Below are 19,186 nucleotides of genomic sequence, written 5' to 3'. Positions count from 1 at the left end.
AATTGGCAGTTAGCTTGTAGCTTTCCTCTCGAAATCGCATCTCCAGCCGCTGATAAAGTGCTTGCGCCAGGTTTCCCCCCAAAAGACGCCGATGTGGTGCGCTAAGGAAAAATCCACGTTTTCTCCGCTATTTACGGGACAAGACGGTGCGTTATTTACATTTTGTGTGTGTGTGTGTGTGTGTGTGTGTTTCCACAGCAAAACGACCCAAGGCAGGATCGGTGTCCCGGAAGACGCGGGTGTCAGCGCGGGCGCAGGCCCGGGTGGGAAGGGCGCCGGCGGCACCCCCGCCCGCCGGGCAGCAGCGGCAGCGGGGCCAGGCTTTCTCCTTGTGCATCGTCTGCTCGCCGGCGGCGCAAGCCGGGCTCCGCGCTGCAGGGCGGCGTGTTGGCAGGAGGGAACGACAACGACTTCTAGGCAAAAGAAACTTTAAAAGTGGTAACTAAAAATAAAAAAAAAAAACCCAACCCTGGCAGATCGGGCGGGTACAGTCGCTCGCTAACAGCCGTTCCCCCGGACAAACCGAGGAGCTGCCCGGGGGTGGGAGAAGAGGGGGCGGATTTCAAAGCGACCGAGGGGAGCCGGTGCCATCCGAGACGGCACCGCGGCCGGCTGCTCACCCCGCGGCGGAGTCCGTACTCCGAGGGGCGGCCGCGGCCGCGGCCCCGGCGCGGCCCGAGGTGGGGGGGGGGGGGCGTGCTGGGGACGGCGCCCCCGCCCTAGCTGGCCTCGTCCGAGTCGCTGTAGTGGGAGCGGGGCGAGAACTCCCCGTCGCTCCTGTGGGACCTGGGCGACGTTTTGCTCCTCTCCTGCGGCGGCTGCCCGGGCTGCGGCATGAGGAGGGCGGGGGAAGGGGCTCTCTGTCCCATCAGGGCGCCCTCCGCAAAGGAGGGGAAGTGCAGCGGGTCGAGCTGCACCGAGTAACACCCCGCGGCCGGCGGCGGGGGGAAGCGAGTCCTGCCGTGCCCGGGGGGCGAGGCTCGCGGCGGCCCCGGCGGCGGCGGCGGCGCCGGCGGCCCGGCCCCGGCGGCGCAGGGCGGCTCGAAGGGAGCCCCGCGGTGCTCGGCCTTTCCGGGGGCGTCGGGGGGGGCGGCGGGGCTGTGCAGCAGCTCGGCCAGGGCGCTGATGTAGATCTGCGCCATCTGCAGCGTCTCGTACTTGGAGAGCTTCTTGTCGTTGTTGAAGGAGGGGATGACATTGCGCAGCTGGTCGAAGGCGTGGTTCAGCCCGTGCATCCGCCGCCGCTCCCGCGCGTTGGCCGCCAGCCGCCGCTGCTTCTGCACGCCGCTCACCTGCGCCCGCAGGCCGGGCCCGCCGCCGCCCCGCGGCCGCCCGCCGCCCGCCGCCGTGCCCCGCGCCCCGCCGGGGCCGCTCCCGCCGCCCCGCGCCGCGCTCCCCTCCGCCGCCGCCGCCTCCTCCTCCTCCCCGGGCAGCAGGTAGCGGGGCGAGGCGGCGGGCAGGCGCGCGGCGCAGCACACGCCCAGCCAGCCCGGGGCGAAGCCGCAGCCGCCCGCCTCCGGCCCCAGCGGCGGCTCCGGCGCCCCCAGCTCCCGGGCGCCCTCGGCCCACGCGGCCCGCGGCAGGCTCATGGCTCTAGCGCGGGCGCCGCGCGCCCATGGGGGCAGGGCAGGGCCGGGCCGGCTCGCGGCGGTGCCCGCCTGCCTCGCGCGTGGCGGCCCGACGTCTCCGGTGTCGGCCGGGCGCCGCGCCCCCCTTTAAGGAGCGGCACGCGCCGGGGTCCCCCCCCCCGCTCCCCCCTTCCCTCCCTCGCGCCCCACCCCTCCCGCCGCCCGCCCTCCACTCGCGCCGGTCGCGTGTCGGCGCGGCCAATGGCGCGCGCGCGGGGGCCGGCGCGTGCGGGGAGCCAATGGCGCGCGGGGCGCGGCCCGCCCGGCGCGCGGCGCGGGGGAGCGGAGGCTGGGGATGGGGCGGGGGGGAAGCCGGGGCCGGCGGCACGCGCGGTCCCGCCCCGCCCGGGGAGGCGCGCGCCTGGCGGCCGCCCCGCGCGCGGCGGTGCGGAGGCGGGGGGGGGGGGGGGGGAGGGTGTCGGGGAGCGCCCTGACAGCGCGGCGCCCCGCACCGGGCAGCGGCGGGCGGCCCCGCCGACGGCGGGAACCGGCGCCCGCCGGCCCCCGCCCCCCCCCCCGCCGCTGCCACCGCTGAGGACGCTCCGTCGCGCCCGCCGGGGGAAGCATCCGTTTCCTTCCCCGCCGGGTCCCCGGCCAGCCCCCGCCGGCCGAACCCCGGAGGCTCCGGCAAATGCCCGCCTTGGCGGGCACGGCGCCTTGCTTCCCCGCGCCGGGCGGGGGTAGCCGTCGGTCCGTCCGGCACTCGCTTAGGCCGCAGCGACGCTGCCCGAGCCAGCGGTACGGAGCGCTGCCTGCCCCGGGACGCTGCCGCGGGGTGCCCCGGCGGCGCCCCGGCAGCCCGGACCCTGCAGGCGGCCGTGAACGAAGCGCTGCGCTGCTTTGCGGGGGTTTAGCTGCGGGGCTGCCGAGTGTACGCCTTTGATTTTAACACGTTAGTCCCGGGGCCGCGCGGGGAGGCCCCGCGGTACCCGGTAGGTGAAGAAACGGTGGCGTTTGCAGCCGGGACAGCACATGTGCATTGCACACGGAGCTGCCACGTTTTCGGCAGGGTCCCGATCCCCCGCGAGCAAGTTCTTTTGTTCGGCCAACAATAGCTCCCCAAAGGTGGTGGAGAGGGAAATAACTCCGTGCACGCATCTTAACTTCCCTTCCGAGCAGCCTCCCCTCCTGCCACTACCGCCCGCTTGAAGAGGAAAAGTGGAGGTTTACTCATGTGAATAGGCGTGTTGAGAACAAAGTGATGGGCACAGTATGAGGTAGATATGTTTTTTCAAACGTGAATAACTCGCAAGCCAAGGAGGGAGCGAGGGAGCACAGCAGCTCAAAGCCATGCGGCGGTGACATAAAATGAGCAACCTTATTAGTTTATTAGGCTGGCTGAGCGCGCTTAGCGCGTTGCAGGCGCCTGGGGCCCACCTTCCACAAACAACTGGATGTTTTCGAGCAAACGGGACGTTGATGGTTTGCTTTCTTTAAAAAGAAACCGAGGCAAACCTTCACTATTCTTTTCGGCTTGCAATTATGTTTCAAAGGCAAGCTGCTGGATTTCTCCCCCCCCCCAAACAAGTTGTCAATTTCTGATCAAAATGAAAACATTTACTTGGTAAGAAAGATGAAAAGGAGCAGAAGTTTATGCCTTGTTTCTGTGTATTATCCATGAAGTTGGCAGGCCATCTATTTGTATCTGGCAGCAACTTTTATAAGCTCCTGTCGTATTACCGCACACACATAGAAGCTTTTATCACTAAAAAAAAGAATTAAAAAATCCTCTCTCCACCGTGCTGAACGGTGCTGTTTGCCAGCTAAATACCCAACCCTCCGGCTTTTCTTCCCGTCCCCAAGCACCGCCTGTTCCCTCGCCCGGCTCCCGGTGGCACAAGCTTGCTTTGCGAGGAGCCCTGGCTGTACTCTCCTCCCCGGGGTTAAGCCTGCGTGTCCACGTTTCGAGCGCCGGGCGCTGTGGCTGCGAGCTGCTCGATGCAAGGACCGTAGGCCAAAGCTTGGAGATGAGCGGGAGCTTTGCCAGGCGGGAGCCTCTGGCAGGCGTTTCCAGAAGCCTAGCAAGCTCGCAGGCATGGGGAAAGCGATGACAGTGTGGTGCTGAAGTCCTAAACACCTCGCTCCCGGCCGGTGGGCCACGGGGCTGCTGTTCCCTGACAGCAGGCCCAATCCTCCAGCCTGCGAGCCACCCGCTTCCCAAGGCCGCCTGGCCAAGACCCCGGGCACGGAAGGGAGCGGTGTCTCATTAGCACCCCGTGCAGATGCGGGGTGACTGGTGTCCAGGAGGGGCCCTGGCCTCTGGGTACCCCACGCCCCCGGCAGGGCCAGGGCTCACGGCAGGTGCTGGGGGGGCTTCCCTTAGCAGGACCGCAGTGATTTTACAGAGCACAGGGGAGACCAAACACCAGAGCCTAACACCCTGGCATGTTCCTCGGGCGGTCAGCCCGGCTGAGAAACACCACCAGCTGCTTATTTTTCAAGCGCATGTTTTGTGAGCGTGCACTTTGAAACTGGAGGCATTTGAGACTCGCTCGATAGTTTGCCTTTGAAAGGGCACGCACAAAAAGCCGTCTTCCCCACCAACACCACCGCTCAGAGGGGGAAAAAAAAATTTCATTGAAACGCATTGCTCTGCATATGCCCATATCCGCTGTGCGCGCACATGCACTCAGAGTCAAAGTCAAAGGCAAAGGGTGGTTTATGTCAGCGCTGGGTTTAGCTCTGCTCTCCCAGAATAAGATAAATGTAAGTGATGAAGAACTCCTGGGGCTGGCTGAACTCATTTTGTATTCAACACTGCCCGGCCCTTTTCTCTTCCCTTTCTCCCTCTCTTTGTATGTTCAAGCCTACTTGAGTTTCTTTTTTTCTTTTGTAGAAGTTGGTTCTTTTGAAGCGGTTCGAGGCACGCCCTGCCGCAAAGGGAACTTCACGGGAGTCGGAAACACAGGCACACCGGTCTGAAACACTTACTGTACAATAGCAGGAATGTAGGAAGCCTTGAAAATGAATCTGCTCTCTCTAAGAAAGTGTCAAAGCTTTCAGAGGAAAACAAACTGGACTTATCCCCGTATCTTTATGCAAATTTCCCTCCGCTTCTCCATTCCCCCCCGGTCTGGTTAAGGGCCAAGGCAGCAACTCGGGGTCAGGCACATATTAGTGTTACAGAAAAATGGGTTACAAAAGCGGGGGGAGAACAGACTTGAAAAAAGCCTCCTCTATCATTACAGCCAGAGACATTTTCAAAGCACACAAAGCACATGGGTCAGCCCTCAGCTTAATTGTACTCAATAGTCTAATTGCTCATTCAATCCCATTTCAAGATCAGCCGGCTGCTCTGCAGGCATCACCACCGGTTAGGAAGTATTTTACTCCTTCTCCTCCCTTGCCCCACTTTCTCCACATGTTCTCCCATTTCCTCCCCTCCTTTCGAAAAGCAGGGGGAACCCTCTCCGTGTCTCTCCCCTGGCTCATGATCTGGGCTTCAGGCAGTTAAACGCACGAGTGGATAGAGACAAAGTTGTGAGTGTCGCTTACCAAGGTCAGGTAATCCTCGTTGAATCCCAACCGCAACCTGCCCACGCCTCTAGCAAAGGGAGGGAAGGGGGATTCCTGCCCACCCGGTGACCGACCTGCACCCTGGAGTGGCAAACCCCATCTAGAAGCTACTACAGTGAGCTACAACAAACACATAAAGATAACACACAGCCCGATAATTCTCAGTCTCATCTACTGCAGCATCAGAATATTCACCCAAAGAAAGTGTTCACATTTACGTTATTCAGAGCAAGTGAGCTTAAAGCAGCAGCAAGTCTTCCTTAGACTCTTCCTATAATCGGTGCCTGATGCGTTACTGTCAAATGTGTTTTAAATACACATTAGAAGTGACGACTGCAAGGAACACAAAAGCCCAGGTACCTGGGACATCACTACGGACTCCAACGTTTGTGAAACCTGCCCCTTTCCACTCGTGAATAATCAGGATCACATTGCCGCTGAAGCAGACGTGCCCTCATTTCCGCAGAGCAATCTTCCTGGGCAGATCGTTACAATTACCTGATGTCATTCGCTTCGACTCTTTGAGGGTCTATAAAACCGATTCCCATTTCTTGGTGACGTTTACCCCCGTAAAGATCTAGTGCAGACCTACGCTCTAGGCCTAACCCTGCAGACACTTTCTGTTGTGTACAGTTAATTCTAGCGCAAGTACTCCCACTGCCTCCAAGAGAAATGCAAAGCATCGCTGTAACAATACTTGCCTACCTCCTGGGGTCATTGTAAGGCGTAATGAATTCAGCTTTGTAATATATTTGGAAATCTTATCTATAGAATTTATACCTACATACACTTTGCCCCTTTATTTAAATGGCTATAGTTGTTACTGAAGATTTAATTTATGCTTATTTTAAAAATAAAAAGCTTTATATTCAAGGAAGAATCACTAATAAGAACAATTCTCCTTTGGTCACTTTTTTTTGAACACTTTCTTGTTTTTACACTCAGCTTGGCAAGGAGTTTCCTCTAAAATTGCTAAATGCCTTCATTCCCACCAAAGTCTCTGAGAGTTGAGGCACGTCTCAGTTGTGGGACACTTTCAACAACAGGCCTCCAGAAAAACAAAACAAACCCATCAAGAACCAACACGCAGGGGTTTGCAGGGCTGTTGCCATGGTCTGGTAAGTACTGCCATTGCCCCAGATGATCAGAGGACCTGGTTTGGACGGCAGCAAGCAGTTTCCTCCTGTCCTAAGCTCGGAAAGTCTGACCACAGAGGCACAGAGGTCTGCATTTGCTTGGTTACTGCTTCTGACAGTTAACTGTAACCCAGAGAGCTGGCAATAGCTCAGACAGGCAGCTTTTGGATTAGGATCTGTATTACCAAGCATGTCCCAGAGCTAAGCCCTTGGAGGAAGACGAGTTAATGACTTAAAAAAAATTATACCCTGCATGGCATTGGAAGCTTTTCCTTGCAGTGCAAGACTGCTTTAATGCAACAGAAACACTAGTATTCTGATACTAGTGTTTCCCAAGAGATCTGTTTGCGTCAGAGGCTTTATACCTTCCCCCATCCTTGATCTCCTCAACTCTTCAATAGCGATGTTATTCCAGGTGTAGTTTGTTCACCCTTTGCAGCAGGAACAATTTTGTTGGGCCTGTGAGCCCTCACACGCACCACCCACAGGTCCATCATTTTAGTCACTCTTGAAATGAGCAACAACAGAACGCTAGTAACTGTCTCCTGCTTAAGACATTGCGTGTTAGAAAGTGCTAGTTGCTATAGAGTGTTGTAGAGCATGCTTTCATTAGGCTGTTACTTAATACGTTTTACTGATGTAAATCACTTGACCAAAAAAATGACTAGTGCCATCAATAGTTTTACAGCATAAGAACAGCACTTCATCTGGTTTAAGATCGGAGAATTAACATCCATCCATCGAGACAATATATTCCCTTCAAATCACATATGGTCACCTCCACTTGCTCTCAATGGCTCTTGCACAAGAGCCCGGGGAGTGTAAGTACTCCAGATTTCTAGGCATGTAGAATTGCCGGTATTAGATTTTTTTTTTTTAACTGACTGCCACAGCATTCCCTCTTTCACTGTCGCTTTAGCCATTGCACAGAGTATAGTTACAAAGGTTTGCTCTGGGAAAAGATTCTAATCATAGGCTTGAAGTATAAACTAAAAATTTAGCTTGCAGACTCTCTGTGGTGCGGTAGTAACATATTTCAGTGGACAAGTGGGAAAAAATAACAGCTGACATGTAAGCAAGAGGAAAAAAGGAAAAATCTGACATCTTAAACAGTCTGCGTTGCCTCTCAACAACAGTGTTACTAGAACAGTAACCTGGGAGCGTGTTGGGGTTGCTTCAATCATACTAGGCTTTTGATATGGGGTTCTCACATCCATCACCCACAAAGCTCTTGGCAATTAGGCAGCCGTGTGCCTGAACGAGGTTTCTTAGTAGTGGAAATGCCAGCCTGGAATTTGAACCTTTTCAGGTCTCCCAAGGAGAGAAGGTCTCTAAGATGCAGAGAGTAAATATTTACAGTCACAGCAGCCAAAATAATGCAGGGAACAGCGGTCCCTCTAAGGGGAGAAAAGCGAGTGAATGGATCCAAGCTGGTGCTGATCAGCACCTCACATCAATCCCCCAGAGCAGAAAGTATTTCCTTACGAAAGAAACACTTGTCAGCTAAGAAAAATACTACCTTGCCATCCACGGGAAATCCTCCTGTTTAATTCCTGACAGCAAAGAGCATGGGGCCTTCTAGGAACAATCAATTTCCAACACAGCACAGCACCAACACAACTTTCAGGAACTTCCCCTGTGAAAGGCTGTGAAAACAAACCTCTCTGAAGACATCTTCATCTGGTCTACTACCTCATAAATTAGGATGTCTTAAGAATTTTTAAATACTTGTTAAAAAAGTAGAACCAGAATAATTATCTTTTTTTCTACATGGGGTTAAGACACACATACATCCCCCAGCACAGAAAGATTTTAAAATGCTCTTAAACAAATCCTGTGTATGACAAAAATTAACCATTTTGAGAGGCTTAAGCTTTAGGGGCATCTCAAAATGCCGAGCCGTGCAGAAGACTCTTTCCAGTCTATGGGAAAACAGACAGCTTCAGCGGAGCATTGTTCGCAGTGCCTGCAACAGGTGTCCTCATTGGTTGTGTTCAGAGGCAGCGATGCTCAGTTGCAGCCCTGTAGCTTTTGGGAAATGGTTCTCCTCTGGCAGTAGGCTTGCAAAATCCTGCCAGTGGCAAGATCTGTACCTCTGGCATACCCCCAAGCTGCAGATCTGTTTGCTCCGGAGCTGGGGGAAGACTTGCTTGTTTGTAAGCATTGCTATTTTCCAGGCAAGCAGGATGTTTTGAACTCCGTAAAAGTTTCAGGAATTCCCACAGGGTGAAGCCTAATGCTCATCTGCAGTGTGCAAGAGCTATGTTGAGGCAGAAGGTGAGGCTAGACACAGCTGATGGCCTGCTGAGGCCAGGCACTTGAGAGCTTTCATCAGAAACCCCCAGTTCACACTACCCTGGGTCTATAGCTCTCGCAGTCCCTGTGACATCCCCTGTGCGGGTCACAGAAGTGTTGAGTGTGAGAACCCGAGTGGCTCAGCTTTGGAGGGAGGGATGGCAGGAGTAGCCACCATCCCACCCTGCCTTGTTTGTGAGTGCAAAAACCCACCTCTTGCTTCAGCGCGGCTGTTGCACCCATGCCACTATAAATTATTTTTGCTGCAGACCTGTGTGCATTTGCATCCCGGTGAGGGTGCGAGGAGACAACATTGTGCCGGGAAGGCAGCGCGCAAGCAATGTCCAGCAAGAGCTGCTTTGCTGAACAAGAGCCTGGTGTCTCCACGTGTCCCTCCGTGCCCTGCCACAGCCTGCTGGGATGGGCATGTGGGCATTTCTCTCCTACCTCTCCCAGCGAGACGGGTCTCCCCGGCTCGGGGCACCCGCTTTCGTGGCGCAGCTGCTTGGTGGGCACCATTTGCCAGTCGGGCTCATAGAGCCCGGGCCACGCAACCGAAGATGCCCCCCCCCAAAGCCTCACCCTCGTGAGATGGCGGCGAAGCCCACCGACCCGTCCTCGCCCTCCCCCCGATCCCCTCGGGTGGGGTGTGCGCCCCGGGGCTGCCCCTCTGCCGGCAACAGGTTGAATATTGTAGGTGTGGGCGATTAAAGTGTCGCCGGCACAATGGCGGTCTGTGTCCCATTCGCCACGCCCGGGCTCCTCTTTGGAAAGCGCACACAAGAGGTGACACGGCGCTGGCCCCCGCCATTATCCCGGCGGCATAGCGGCGCGGCCCGCCCCGTCTCCCGGGAAATGGGGCTCCCCCGGCCGCCGCGGGACCACCGCCGGACCACCGCGGCCGCGCACGGCTCCGCGCGCCCCACCCCAACGGCTTCCCCCCCCCCCGGCTCTCCCCCCAACGTCTCTCCCCTTCAACGGCTCCTCCTCCCAACGGCTCCTCCCCGGGGAAGAGGGGGGGATGGCGAGCGCCTGCCGGGGGGGAGCCGAAAAGCCGACGGCGGCGCCCCCGAGGCACTTCGCGGGGACGAGGAGCCTCCCGCCCCCGGGCCGCCCCCGCCGCCGAGGCCCCGGCGAGCCGGAGCGGGAACCGGGCGCCGCCGCCGCCGCCGTACGGCAGCCGTTGGCGGTGCCGCAGCGCCACCATCCGGGCGAGGGCGGGCAGGGCTGCCGGTCCCCCCCGCAAAAATCATCCCCGTTCCTCCACAGCTGATTCCCGCCCCCCCTCGGGTTTCCCCGCTCAGCTGAGGGTAAAGGCTGGTCCCTGGAGGGGCAACAGCCTCCCTGGTGGAAGAGTAACTCCTCAAACTCGGCTTTGCTCCCACACAACGGGCAAAGCTGCTGAAAGACAAAAGGCCGTTCAGCTTCAGCTTCCCTGAACAGCAGCATCACCGCGGCTTAGTGTGGACACTCGCCCTGCTCCCCGCAGGTGGCCGGGCTGCTCGCATCCCCAGGGCCCGCGGGACGCCTGTGCAGCAGGCGGGGCAGAGCTGGGAGCCTTCAGCAGGTTCCTGCCTCCGGCCGACAACCCCCGGCTCCCTCCCCACGGGGAGCACAGCTCACCTGTGGAAGGCCAGTAACAGCAATGAGGAGCCAGGTAAAGCCATCAACGAGCATGTGCGATGGTTATCTGAGGCAGGAGATGCACGCCAGATAGCCTGGCTTGGACTGACTGCTAAGAGACAAGGACAAATTTAGCCCCTTCAGTCTGTTTGTCATTAACACAAGTGCTGAACTGGGCAATGTCACTTTTGTACGAGAATTAACCAATTAAAGCCAAAACTCTTCACGAGTGAAAAATCCAGCTACGTGTTGTACAAAGGAAACAGTCTGCTGGGTTCGGGGGCTTCCGACTCCAGCAGCAGAGTAACCGGTGCTAACAGTGGGGTTTTTCCATCTTTTCCCCCTTTTTTGGCTGTGCTTTTGCAAGCGATCACCATTCACTCGGGAAGATGAAGTGTGGGTCAATGAATGGAGCTATGTACACAAAAGCACTGCACCTGCTAGAGCCTTACATGGCTCCAATAGTGAAATAGAAATTCATGTCTGTACTCCAGGTTAACTTCTATTTGTACTCCAGGAAATTACTGTATACCATGGATAATAACCCACTGGCTGTAAGTTTCAGAAGGAAAGCTGCTTGTATGTATCAATATTTATGGAATAAATGTTTAGAAATATTTATGGAAATAAGTTTTCCCTTTTCAAACAACTCATATAAGATATAACAGGCCCAATACACATATGAATAGGCCTACATTTGTCAGATGATACAGCAAGCCTTTAAAACTGAGGATCACAGAGATATTTATTGAAGACAATAAATGTCTTTCAGAAGTCAGATTTCCAGGTGTATCAGCTCTACTTCTACCTGTTTTTCATCTTGATGTAGGAAAAACAAAGCTCCCCGTGTCCCATATCAGCTATACCTTCTGTATTGTATAGATAGTCTAACAGGATTTTTTTTTATCATACAAAGTATTTTAGAGAATTCTGTTTTGTCGGGGCAGGGGTGAGGGGGAGAGAAGAAAACTTCACCTGCAGTCTCCTAAACCTGCAGAGACATAAAACCGATACAAGCAGCAGCAGGTTTTTTTTACAGAAAGGTCTGTAAAATTAGAGCAAGACAAACCATTCCAGTGTTGCCTGAGCACTATTTTGTAAAGCAACATCCTTTTCTGTTACACTACATCAATTTCTTGCTGTGTTCACTGTCATGCTGCAGAGACTGTTCCTTAAAAATGTGTCAGATGGTAGGAGTAGCAAGTAACCACATTATTAGCTTTGTTCACGGTATTTGCTTTCTTTCTCCCATTCCCCTGTGTGTAAGCAAAAGAATTAATTAGTAACAACATGGGTCAGCTGTGATTACTCTTACTGTGGTCCACAGTGAATATTCATATACAGGGAATATTCAAAACCAAACAAGACCTCCCCACTGCGTGTGTGAAGAAGCATGTCCCTGGCCGGTGGGGGAGAAAGGCAAGCTAACCGGCAGTGGCAGGGCTACAATGCACTCACAGAGCTGCCCACTCCCCCTTTTTTTTTTCCTGGCACTTGACAGGGACACGAGCTAGACTGGCAGAGCGAGGCAAATGTAACATAAACAATCCGTGAGAAGGTGTTTGGGTGTCCCCCCCCCCCCCAACTGTGCTTTTTAATTTCTAGCAGTCATATAACATTTACCACCTTCACACCAGGCTCCCAGGCAAAATGCTTGCCACAGCATCTTCTGGCTGCCTCTGGCTGTGCCGAGTGGGAAAGGATGGTCCCTCTGCAGTCAAGTTGGGGAGTAAGTAAGTGACACCTCTGAGCCTTTCTTTGAGTGGCAACAAAAGTTAGATTCAGGTGGGGCAATTTCCTATGTGTAGAAGGAGGATATGATATTTCCATTCATGAGGCCGGTTCCTGTGGATGTTTGCAGAGGGGGCTTTGATCCGGTTGACGATACATCCTGCACATAGTCAGAGAGCTAACAGGAAAGCCTGCGTAGTTAGAAGGGGCTGCTGAGAAGGTGGGGGCTGGTTTCCACCTCCTTGGCTTACTACATTTTTCCAGTGATGTTCCATTTGTAGTCATGTACCAGCACGGGGGACTGGGATACTGCACCCTGCGTAGCAATGATCCTGCCACAGCCCCGCAGGGAGGGGAAAGGCAGGCAAAGTTTGTCTGTCCCAGTGGGCAACCAGGTGTGAACCCTCAAATTAAGGGTGGGGGGCATCTTTGCCCTGAAATAAACACCCCTTTCCTTTCTCCTCCTGCTCTCCATAGCCTCCCCTGACTCTGCTGCTGGGGAGTCAAATGGAGGTGTGGGGGGACAAGCAAGCAGCTGAAACACAGCTGTGGGGGGGAGCCCAGCTGCAGAGCACTCATCCAGTGGGCTGCAATGCGAGGCCCTCACGGGGCTGCGAAAGCAAACCTGGGTGTTACACCTCGGCAGAGGTTGTACCTGAGCTGCCAGTTTCCACGCCCCGTGGGGCCACGTTATTACACAGCCACGCCGGCTGCGGCATGGGCCAGGATAGCAATTTAGGGAAGCACCTGCAGCTGTGTGGTTACTTGAAGAGCTCAAGGACTGTTTCATGCAGATGTGCACGTGCACCCCTCCCAACCTTTTATTAATTAACGGGTTTGCCTTAAACTCACCCGCTTGGAACAAGGAATGGGACACAAGCTTTTTTTTTTTTTTTTTTGAAGGCGGGGGGGGGGGAATTATCCTGTGTTGAAAGAATGGTTGGCCTTACTAGTGCTGGTAGGAATAATCAGCTACAGGAGCACTGAGCTGTCATGTCATGGTGGAGGGGTGTCCTGTGCTTGCTGGGCTGCAGGTAGCTTTCTTTTTCCACTGGAATGGCAGTTATTGATCCCAGGCATTTGTACCGGGGCTCATACGGTCACTGCGCCTGTTCACGTATGCCTTGCTTTGGGCAGCGTGACCAGCACCTCTGGGGAAAGCTCCCTGTTGTGGGATGCTAACCTGGTGTACAAAGGCTCTCCTGCCCCGACACGTGGCACTCTCCAGCTGCTGGTGGGTTCACACACCACTTCTGGTGGGAGCTAGGGAGAAATGTGTGACCTACATATCTGCCTCTGCAGCCCCGCCTACAAGCCTCAGGTATGTCCGCAACAGCCCCTGCTGTTTTTAAGGGTCTGAAATGACTGCTGGGGCAGAAGGAGCAGTGATGAAATTGTGTCTCTGGCCTGTGACTGGGACAAGCATTGCCTCTTCCCACTGCCAGCCCACCCGGGTGGAGCAACACTCTCCTTGGTTCCCTGCTTTCCTCCCTCTTGCCCCAGTATCCTCAGCTAAAAGTCCCTCCCTGAGCATTCGGGGAGGAAGGATTTATTTTTTCCCCTTACAGCAGTGAACTGGTCCTGAGATGCTGAATTCTTGCTTCTGCCTCAAATTTCCTCTGTGACCTGGAGCACAGTAGTTAATGACTTGACAGTTCAGTTTTCTGGCTGCAATATTTTCTTTCCTTCTGATGAATGTTATAGAAATAAATTCTGTAGTACATGTAAAGCATCATGCCACTGTGATGGACGGGATGGGGGGGCAGATTTTGTAAGTCTTGACAGATAATAAATTTATTTTTATAACTATACCTCTTGAAAGGTAATTTTTTCCATGAAATTCATGGCTCCTGTAATTTTGGGGCATTGGTACAGTTTTTTGGTTAGGAATTCATTAGGCTGTGAATCATTTTGCCTGCACTGACCTTCCTTTGGAGGCTATTTCTGACCTCATGAACGACGCCTTGTGTGAGACATGACAAGTTGATAGGTTGTGATGATGTGTTCGCAGTTGCCCACTGGTCTTGATGTGACATGTGGATGCGTGTGTTCATGTCCCAGTGTTTATCAAAAACTTTGTCTATGACTCATTCTTAGGAGCAGTTACTTGATTTTGACATTTATTGCAAAACGGTGTGAAGCAGAGTGAAGAGGAAACACAGCTATTGGGACTGAGAGAAAAACGGGTAAAGCAGGGCTGTGTTGGTATGATGCCTTTGCTGTTCTGCAGACTATTTTTTCATTAGCTACACCCACGAGCATGCTCTCGGGAAGCTGGTTTACTGTTCATGTCATCATCTTTGTGCAGATTTGAGAAATTAAACTTATCTGGGGTATTAACCTCCAGTGTGCCGTATTGACCCAGCTACAGCGAGCGTTCAAGCACAGCTTGATGTTCTCATCACTTCGTAGCATCCTACATGAGTGGGGAAGAAAGAGAAAAAGATACTTCTAAAAATCTGACCTAATTAGGGAAACAATACTAGCATTTTGTTTTGCGAAGACAGGAGGGAAACCCAGGGGACTTTGGCTCTGGTCACGCTGCGTCTGAGTCAGTGAGAGCTATAGTCATTCACTTGATTGGCGCAGCAGGACTATTTTTTATCTCCAGGTATTTCACCGTTGGTCAATAGAAACATCTTTCTAAGCGATTCTTTGAAATCGGATAAATATGTTTTCTTCCACTGCTCGCTTTTTGTTTGTAGCTGGTACGTCAAAATGGTTGTATGACTGGAATCACCTTGCAAACAACTCATCTTTAGATAGAGCTGGCTTGTATTTCCAGTGGACCTACTGCAGCGGAAACATTTGGCAGTCTTTAACACTATTCCTTCACTGGATTTTTATTTAAAGAAAGGGAGAAGTATCACATAGGGTTTGCCTTAATGTAGCCTGTTATAGAGAGTACATAGGTAGTATCTGCAAAACTACCCAGCTCTAGAGGGGTGTGTCTGTGAGCATAAGTGACAGGGACAATGCCTATGTTAAAGATAAAGCGAATGACTTGTGATGCCAGCAGGACAGCACTTTCCAAGAGGTCATGATTACTTTACAGATCAGGAATAGTCTAAAATTAGGACCCTGATCATGCAAGCATCTTTGTGGCTAAGGGAACCCCTACTAGACACGCTGTAATGTGCATAAGGGCTTGTAGGGTCAGTGCCTCAGTTTGCCATAGCTCTGCCTCAGAGAAAATAAGTAGAGCTTGTCTCTTGGCTGATTTTTATGAAATAATAAAAGCAGCCCGATCAGAAAAGCTTCTAGCATCCTGTTGCTAGGCATTTAGTGCCCTCTGACGTATGAGCCTATGGGCATTAGAGCGTAGGCACCTTTTAATTTTAACCTCAAGTCACTTTCAACGATCTAACTTCCTTTAGATTTTTACGTTATCTGGATTCAGATTTTTTTTAATGTAGCTATGAATTAAGGACTCCTTCCAATGTATTTTTGAAACTATAAAATGAAATCCCCTGAATGCCTGCTAAGCTTAACAGAAAATTGCAAGAGGTCGAAATTATTATTCAGTGAATGAAATATACTGAATGTAAAAAGCCAGCAGACAAGCTTTCGATGCCGCAAGTTAAATCATCATGGCTGACATTATTGCAGTACATCCTGCACGACTTACTAATGACTAGGCCATTAAGTTTAACATGTTAATGAAACTTAAGGATTGAGCAGGCCATAATGAGATGCGGGCTAAATTCTCTCACACTAAAGCTTTTGTCAAATCTAAAGGCAGTGTATGGCCAGTATCACAGCCAACTAACTTCTGTGCAAATAAAGATGGCAGAACGTGATTCTATAAAAATAATGACCATCTTCCAAGAAAATTCCTAGATTACACTAAAAAGAATGGAGGTGGGACGCAGTAGTTCTACAAATCATGCCCCGTACACATCAGTGCCAACAAACTCGAAGATCATTCTCCAAACTGCTGTCTGTATATGTTTTCTGAAATCTAAGCCCGGCATTGATACACATGGTGAATCTCGGTGAGTTCCGTGGGTGCTCTACACTGAGCTGACTCACGGCAGCCTGGCGAGCTCATCCCATCCCCGTGGGCTAAATCCCCTTCAGTGATGGTGCGGCAAAAACATTGACGAGTGGACGTCTTGCCACAGACCGAAAATCCCACAGCACTCAGCAATTAAACAGGAGGAAACGCAAGTTTAGAAAACAATTTTATTAGACAAATTATTTAGACAAATTATACACAGAAAGCTCTGCCACTTGTAACTGAGGCCTCCAAAAAGTGTTTTGTGTATCTGTATAATAGGCAACACATCAAAATAGGCCTATTTTAAATATCGTACATGGTTAACAGGTTTTTTTAATAGCTAAAATCACTGCAACATCTGGTATGTCCCTACGTAGCTTGTTGGAAAGAAATTTTCTTTTTTTTTTTCTTTTTTATTTTACTCGGAAGTGTGGATGAGTTCATGAATGTTACAAGGAGGAAGCAAGTTGTGCATGCTTTTAGACACTTGCTACCCTGGAAACAAAATGGCCTTTTGCACGATAAGAATTTGTTCTGCCTTACACAGTAGACAATATTTGAAGATTTAGTACAAAAAACAGTGACAGTACAAGATGCTCCCCCAGAACAGAATTAGCATCAAAATAGAATAAATCTGAAGAATATACCTTTTAATTTATCCTAAAGCAAATCACATAGGCTGATTCCTATTAATCCTAGCCAAAGAATGAGTTAGATTAAAATAAGTGTATGGTTGCATTAAAAACCAAACCAAACCAAACCAAACCAAAAAACTCACAGGATAAACTGCTTGCTTTCTACGCATTTTTAGTTTTAAGGATTACAAATTGAAAGCTCTTCCTACGTTTCTAACAGGTAACTGTTACTTTAAAAAGCTGGTGCCAAAGTGGGCACCGGTTTTGCTCTCACTGCTGTTCTTTCTCTTGTTCTATACAGTTGGCACTAAAGTAAAAAATACATAGCTCCTCTAAACCTAACTTAACATATAAAGGGTTAAAATGAGCGCCTGTTCATCTTTTTTTTCCCTTAGAACAATACGTGATTATAATTAAGGCCACATCTGTATTTCTCAAGGGCTTTTTTTTTTCTCCACTAACACCATTATTGTATTGATCAACTGTACTGATTTGGAAAATAATTTATTAGCCTTTGACCTAAGTTTAAACTTCTCTAGAGCTATATTAGTTGTTCATGAACATGGTATACCTAAGAGAGAGTTCCTTTTGTCTAATTAATTAAAAGTAAAATTATCAAGGTTAGCCTTATAGAATGCTCAATAGCCAATGCAAAACCTAACCAAAGGAGTTACATCTAGGTACAAACGTTAAATTGCCCTGGATGTTCTAATAAAAAAGTATAAAATATGCTCTGTTGGCAAACGATGCAAGTCAGAATAACATTAAAGCAACCTGTCTTTTCTAAATGAAAAGACCCCCTGCACTGTACATCTTTCCTGTATACAACACATTTTTACTAAAGCTTTATTAAATGAATTGCAATAGCAACGGCTGCCATTTTATAGCTATATATACATGTGTATATATATACACATACCTGTGTGTATATATGTGTATATATATATATGTATGAGATACTAATTTATTTAACACAACAGAGGCTTCTGCCATATGATACAGTTTACTGTACATAAGAAAAACTTTTAACACTGTACAATCACATAAAGGTCATATGCACTGTTGCAGTGCAAAAGTAGATTTAACTGTAGTCTTTACTGGCATAGTAATGGCTTTTTGTAATCCTACAAAATTGCATTCTCATATTATGGGGCCTGAATGGTCTTCTAACTTCATTTGTTTTGCTTTCATTTTTTTCATTTTTTTTTTCTTTTTGCCTTTTTTTTAAATTTTTCGTTTTTTTAAACTGCAGGGTTTGCCTTTGGTCCACAGTTAAAAGGACACACAGCAGTGGAGCGCTGACTGGATGCAGCAGAATACATGAAAAGGATCTAAGTTATTGCAATTATAGTAAAAAAAGGCGGTGGGGGAGGAGGAGCGAATGCCCTTCTGTAAAGTAATCCTCAGGGTTTTTCTATGCATGAATCGCTGCACGTTTCCTATATCTAAAGTATATGAAAAGCCTGAAGTAACCAAAATCTAACGTGGCGATAAACCAAAGAATAAGTGATTCAAGTAGTAAAGAGAATAAGGGAAGGCAGAGGAGACCAGACCAAGAAAGCAGAGAAGAGGAGGAAGAGTTGTTACTAATAATCCCGATTCTTAAATAAAACAAAAAAAAAGACACCCCCCCCCAACAGAAAATAACCCCCAAACAAATTAAAAAAACCCCTCAAAAACAAAAAATAAGGAAAAGAAAGAAGGTTACATCCATGTTAGTCCCACAATATTACAGCTGCTCCTTGCAAAGGGAGTCCTAAAAAAGAAACAGTGAAGAAACTTGGTCTGATGCTCAGATGGAGGTGCCTCGGTCTGGGTCACTACCGATATTCAGCCCCAGAGTAGGAGTTGGTTGGTAAGGGATAGATGACATTGTTTTGATGGGGCTTCTGAAAAAACCACCGTTGGGTGCCCTGTGCCTGAAAGGGCCAGTTCGGTGCTCGGGCACGCTGCCGAAGGAGAAACCCGAAGCGGCTTTAGCAGACAGCGTGCGGCTCAGAGTCTGGATCTGTTCTGGTATGAAGGTGGTTGTGGTGATATGAGTGTTTCTGAAGTCACTGATTTGCTCCAGTGCCTGACGTGTGGGTAAAGTATCAATGTCCAGCGGGGTTAAGTCAATCGACGAGGTGGAGAACTGTTTATGGGGACTGTCGTCGTCTGTGCAGAGGCTGTTCACGCGCCTGTGGAGGTGCTCCAGGTCGATCTCCTTGTCGTCCTGGGGAATGAGAAAAACAAGAGGCACCGCTCACCATCACCATTTGTGCTGGGCTGAAGCTTCACAGTACGATCCGAACTGCTCGGGAAGCCCAACGCACAATTAACTACAGCTGCCTGTTAGCTGACGGCATCTCTGAAGGTCACCAGCGAACACCCCCACCGCCTGAAGCTGGGTGGGCTAAGCCAAACCGAGGCAGACCCTTACACCACAGCTACCTTCAAACCCTGAATCCGAACAACAGATCTCCAAGCGCTACCGGTCGGTTTCCGTCAGGAAAAGCCAGGCTCGGAGCTAGGTGGGTTGGACTAGCAACAGCTGAATAACAGTAAACTTTGTGCCATAAAAGCAAAGCATGATCTCAAATGCCTGGGATGATGCCAGTTCTTCAACTCCGCAATGAGGAC

The 19,186-nt window shown here is 51.0% G+C and overlaps 2 protein-coding genes across 6 annotated transcripts in view; both read right to left on the bottom strand.

Moving 5' to 3' along the window:
* Positions 1–719: 719 nt before the first annotated feature.
* On the bottom strand, positions 720–1,589 carry ATOH1 (atonal bHLH transcription factor 1). Its single transcript, XM_076337638.1, has one exon. It carries the CDS (start codon positions 1,587–1,589, stop codon positions 720–722), a length of 870 nt encoding a protein of 289 aa, XP_076193753.1.
* Positions 1,590–18,210: 16,621 nt separating this feature from the next.
* Positions 18,211–19,186, bottom strand: part of GRID2 (glutamate ionotropic receptor delta type subunit 2) — a 755,994-nt gene continuing 755,018 nt past the window's right edge. For 4 of the 5 annotated variants that reach the window (XM_076336770.1, XM_076336766.1, XM_076336768.1 and 1 more), the window contains one exon: positions 18,211–18,779. In XM_076336770.1, the coding sequence (XP_076192885.1) occupies positions 18,357–18,779 (423 nt within the window). In that variant the 3' untranslated portion in view covers positions 18,211–18,356. The remainder of the gene's footprint in view (positions 18,780–19,186) is intronic. The other variant, XR_012995185.1, reaches the window with a different exon arrangement.

This window comes from Aptenodytes patagonicus, chromosome 4 (genome assembly GCF_965638725.1).
Source record: "Aptenodytes patagonicus chromosome 4, bAptPat1.pri.cur, whole genome shotgun sequence".
Lineage (NCBI taxonomy): Eukaryota > Metazoa > Chordata > Aves > Sphenisciformes > Spheniscidae > Aptenodytes > Aptenodytes patagonicus.
This window is presented reverse-complemented; position numbering and strand designations above follow the sequence as displayed.

What these genes read in the sequence shown, in the direction of transcription:
- ATOH1 (XM_076337638.1), bottom strand. Translation starts at nt 1,589, where the DNA reads ATGAGCCTGCCGCGGGCCGCGTGGGCCGAGGGCGCCCGGGAGCTGGGG.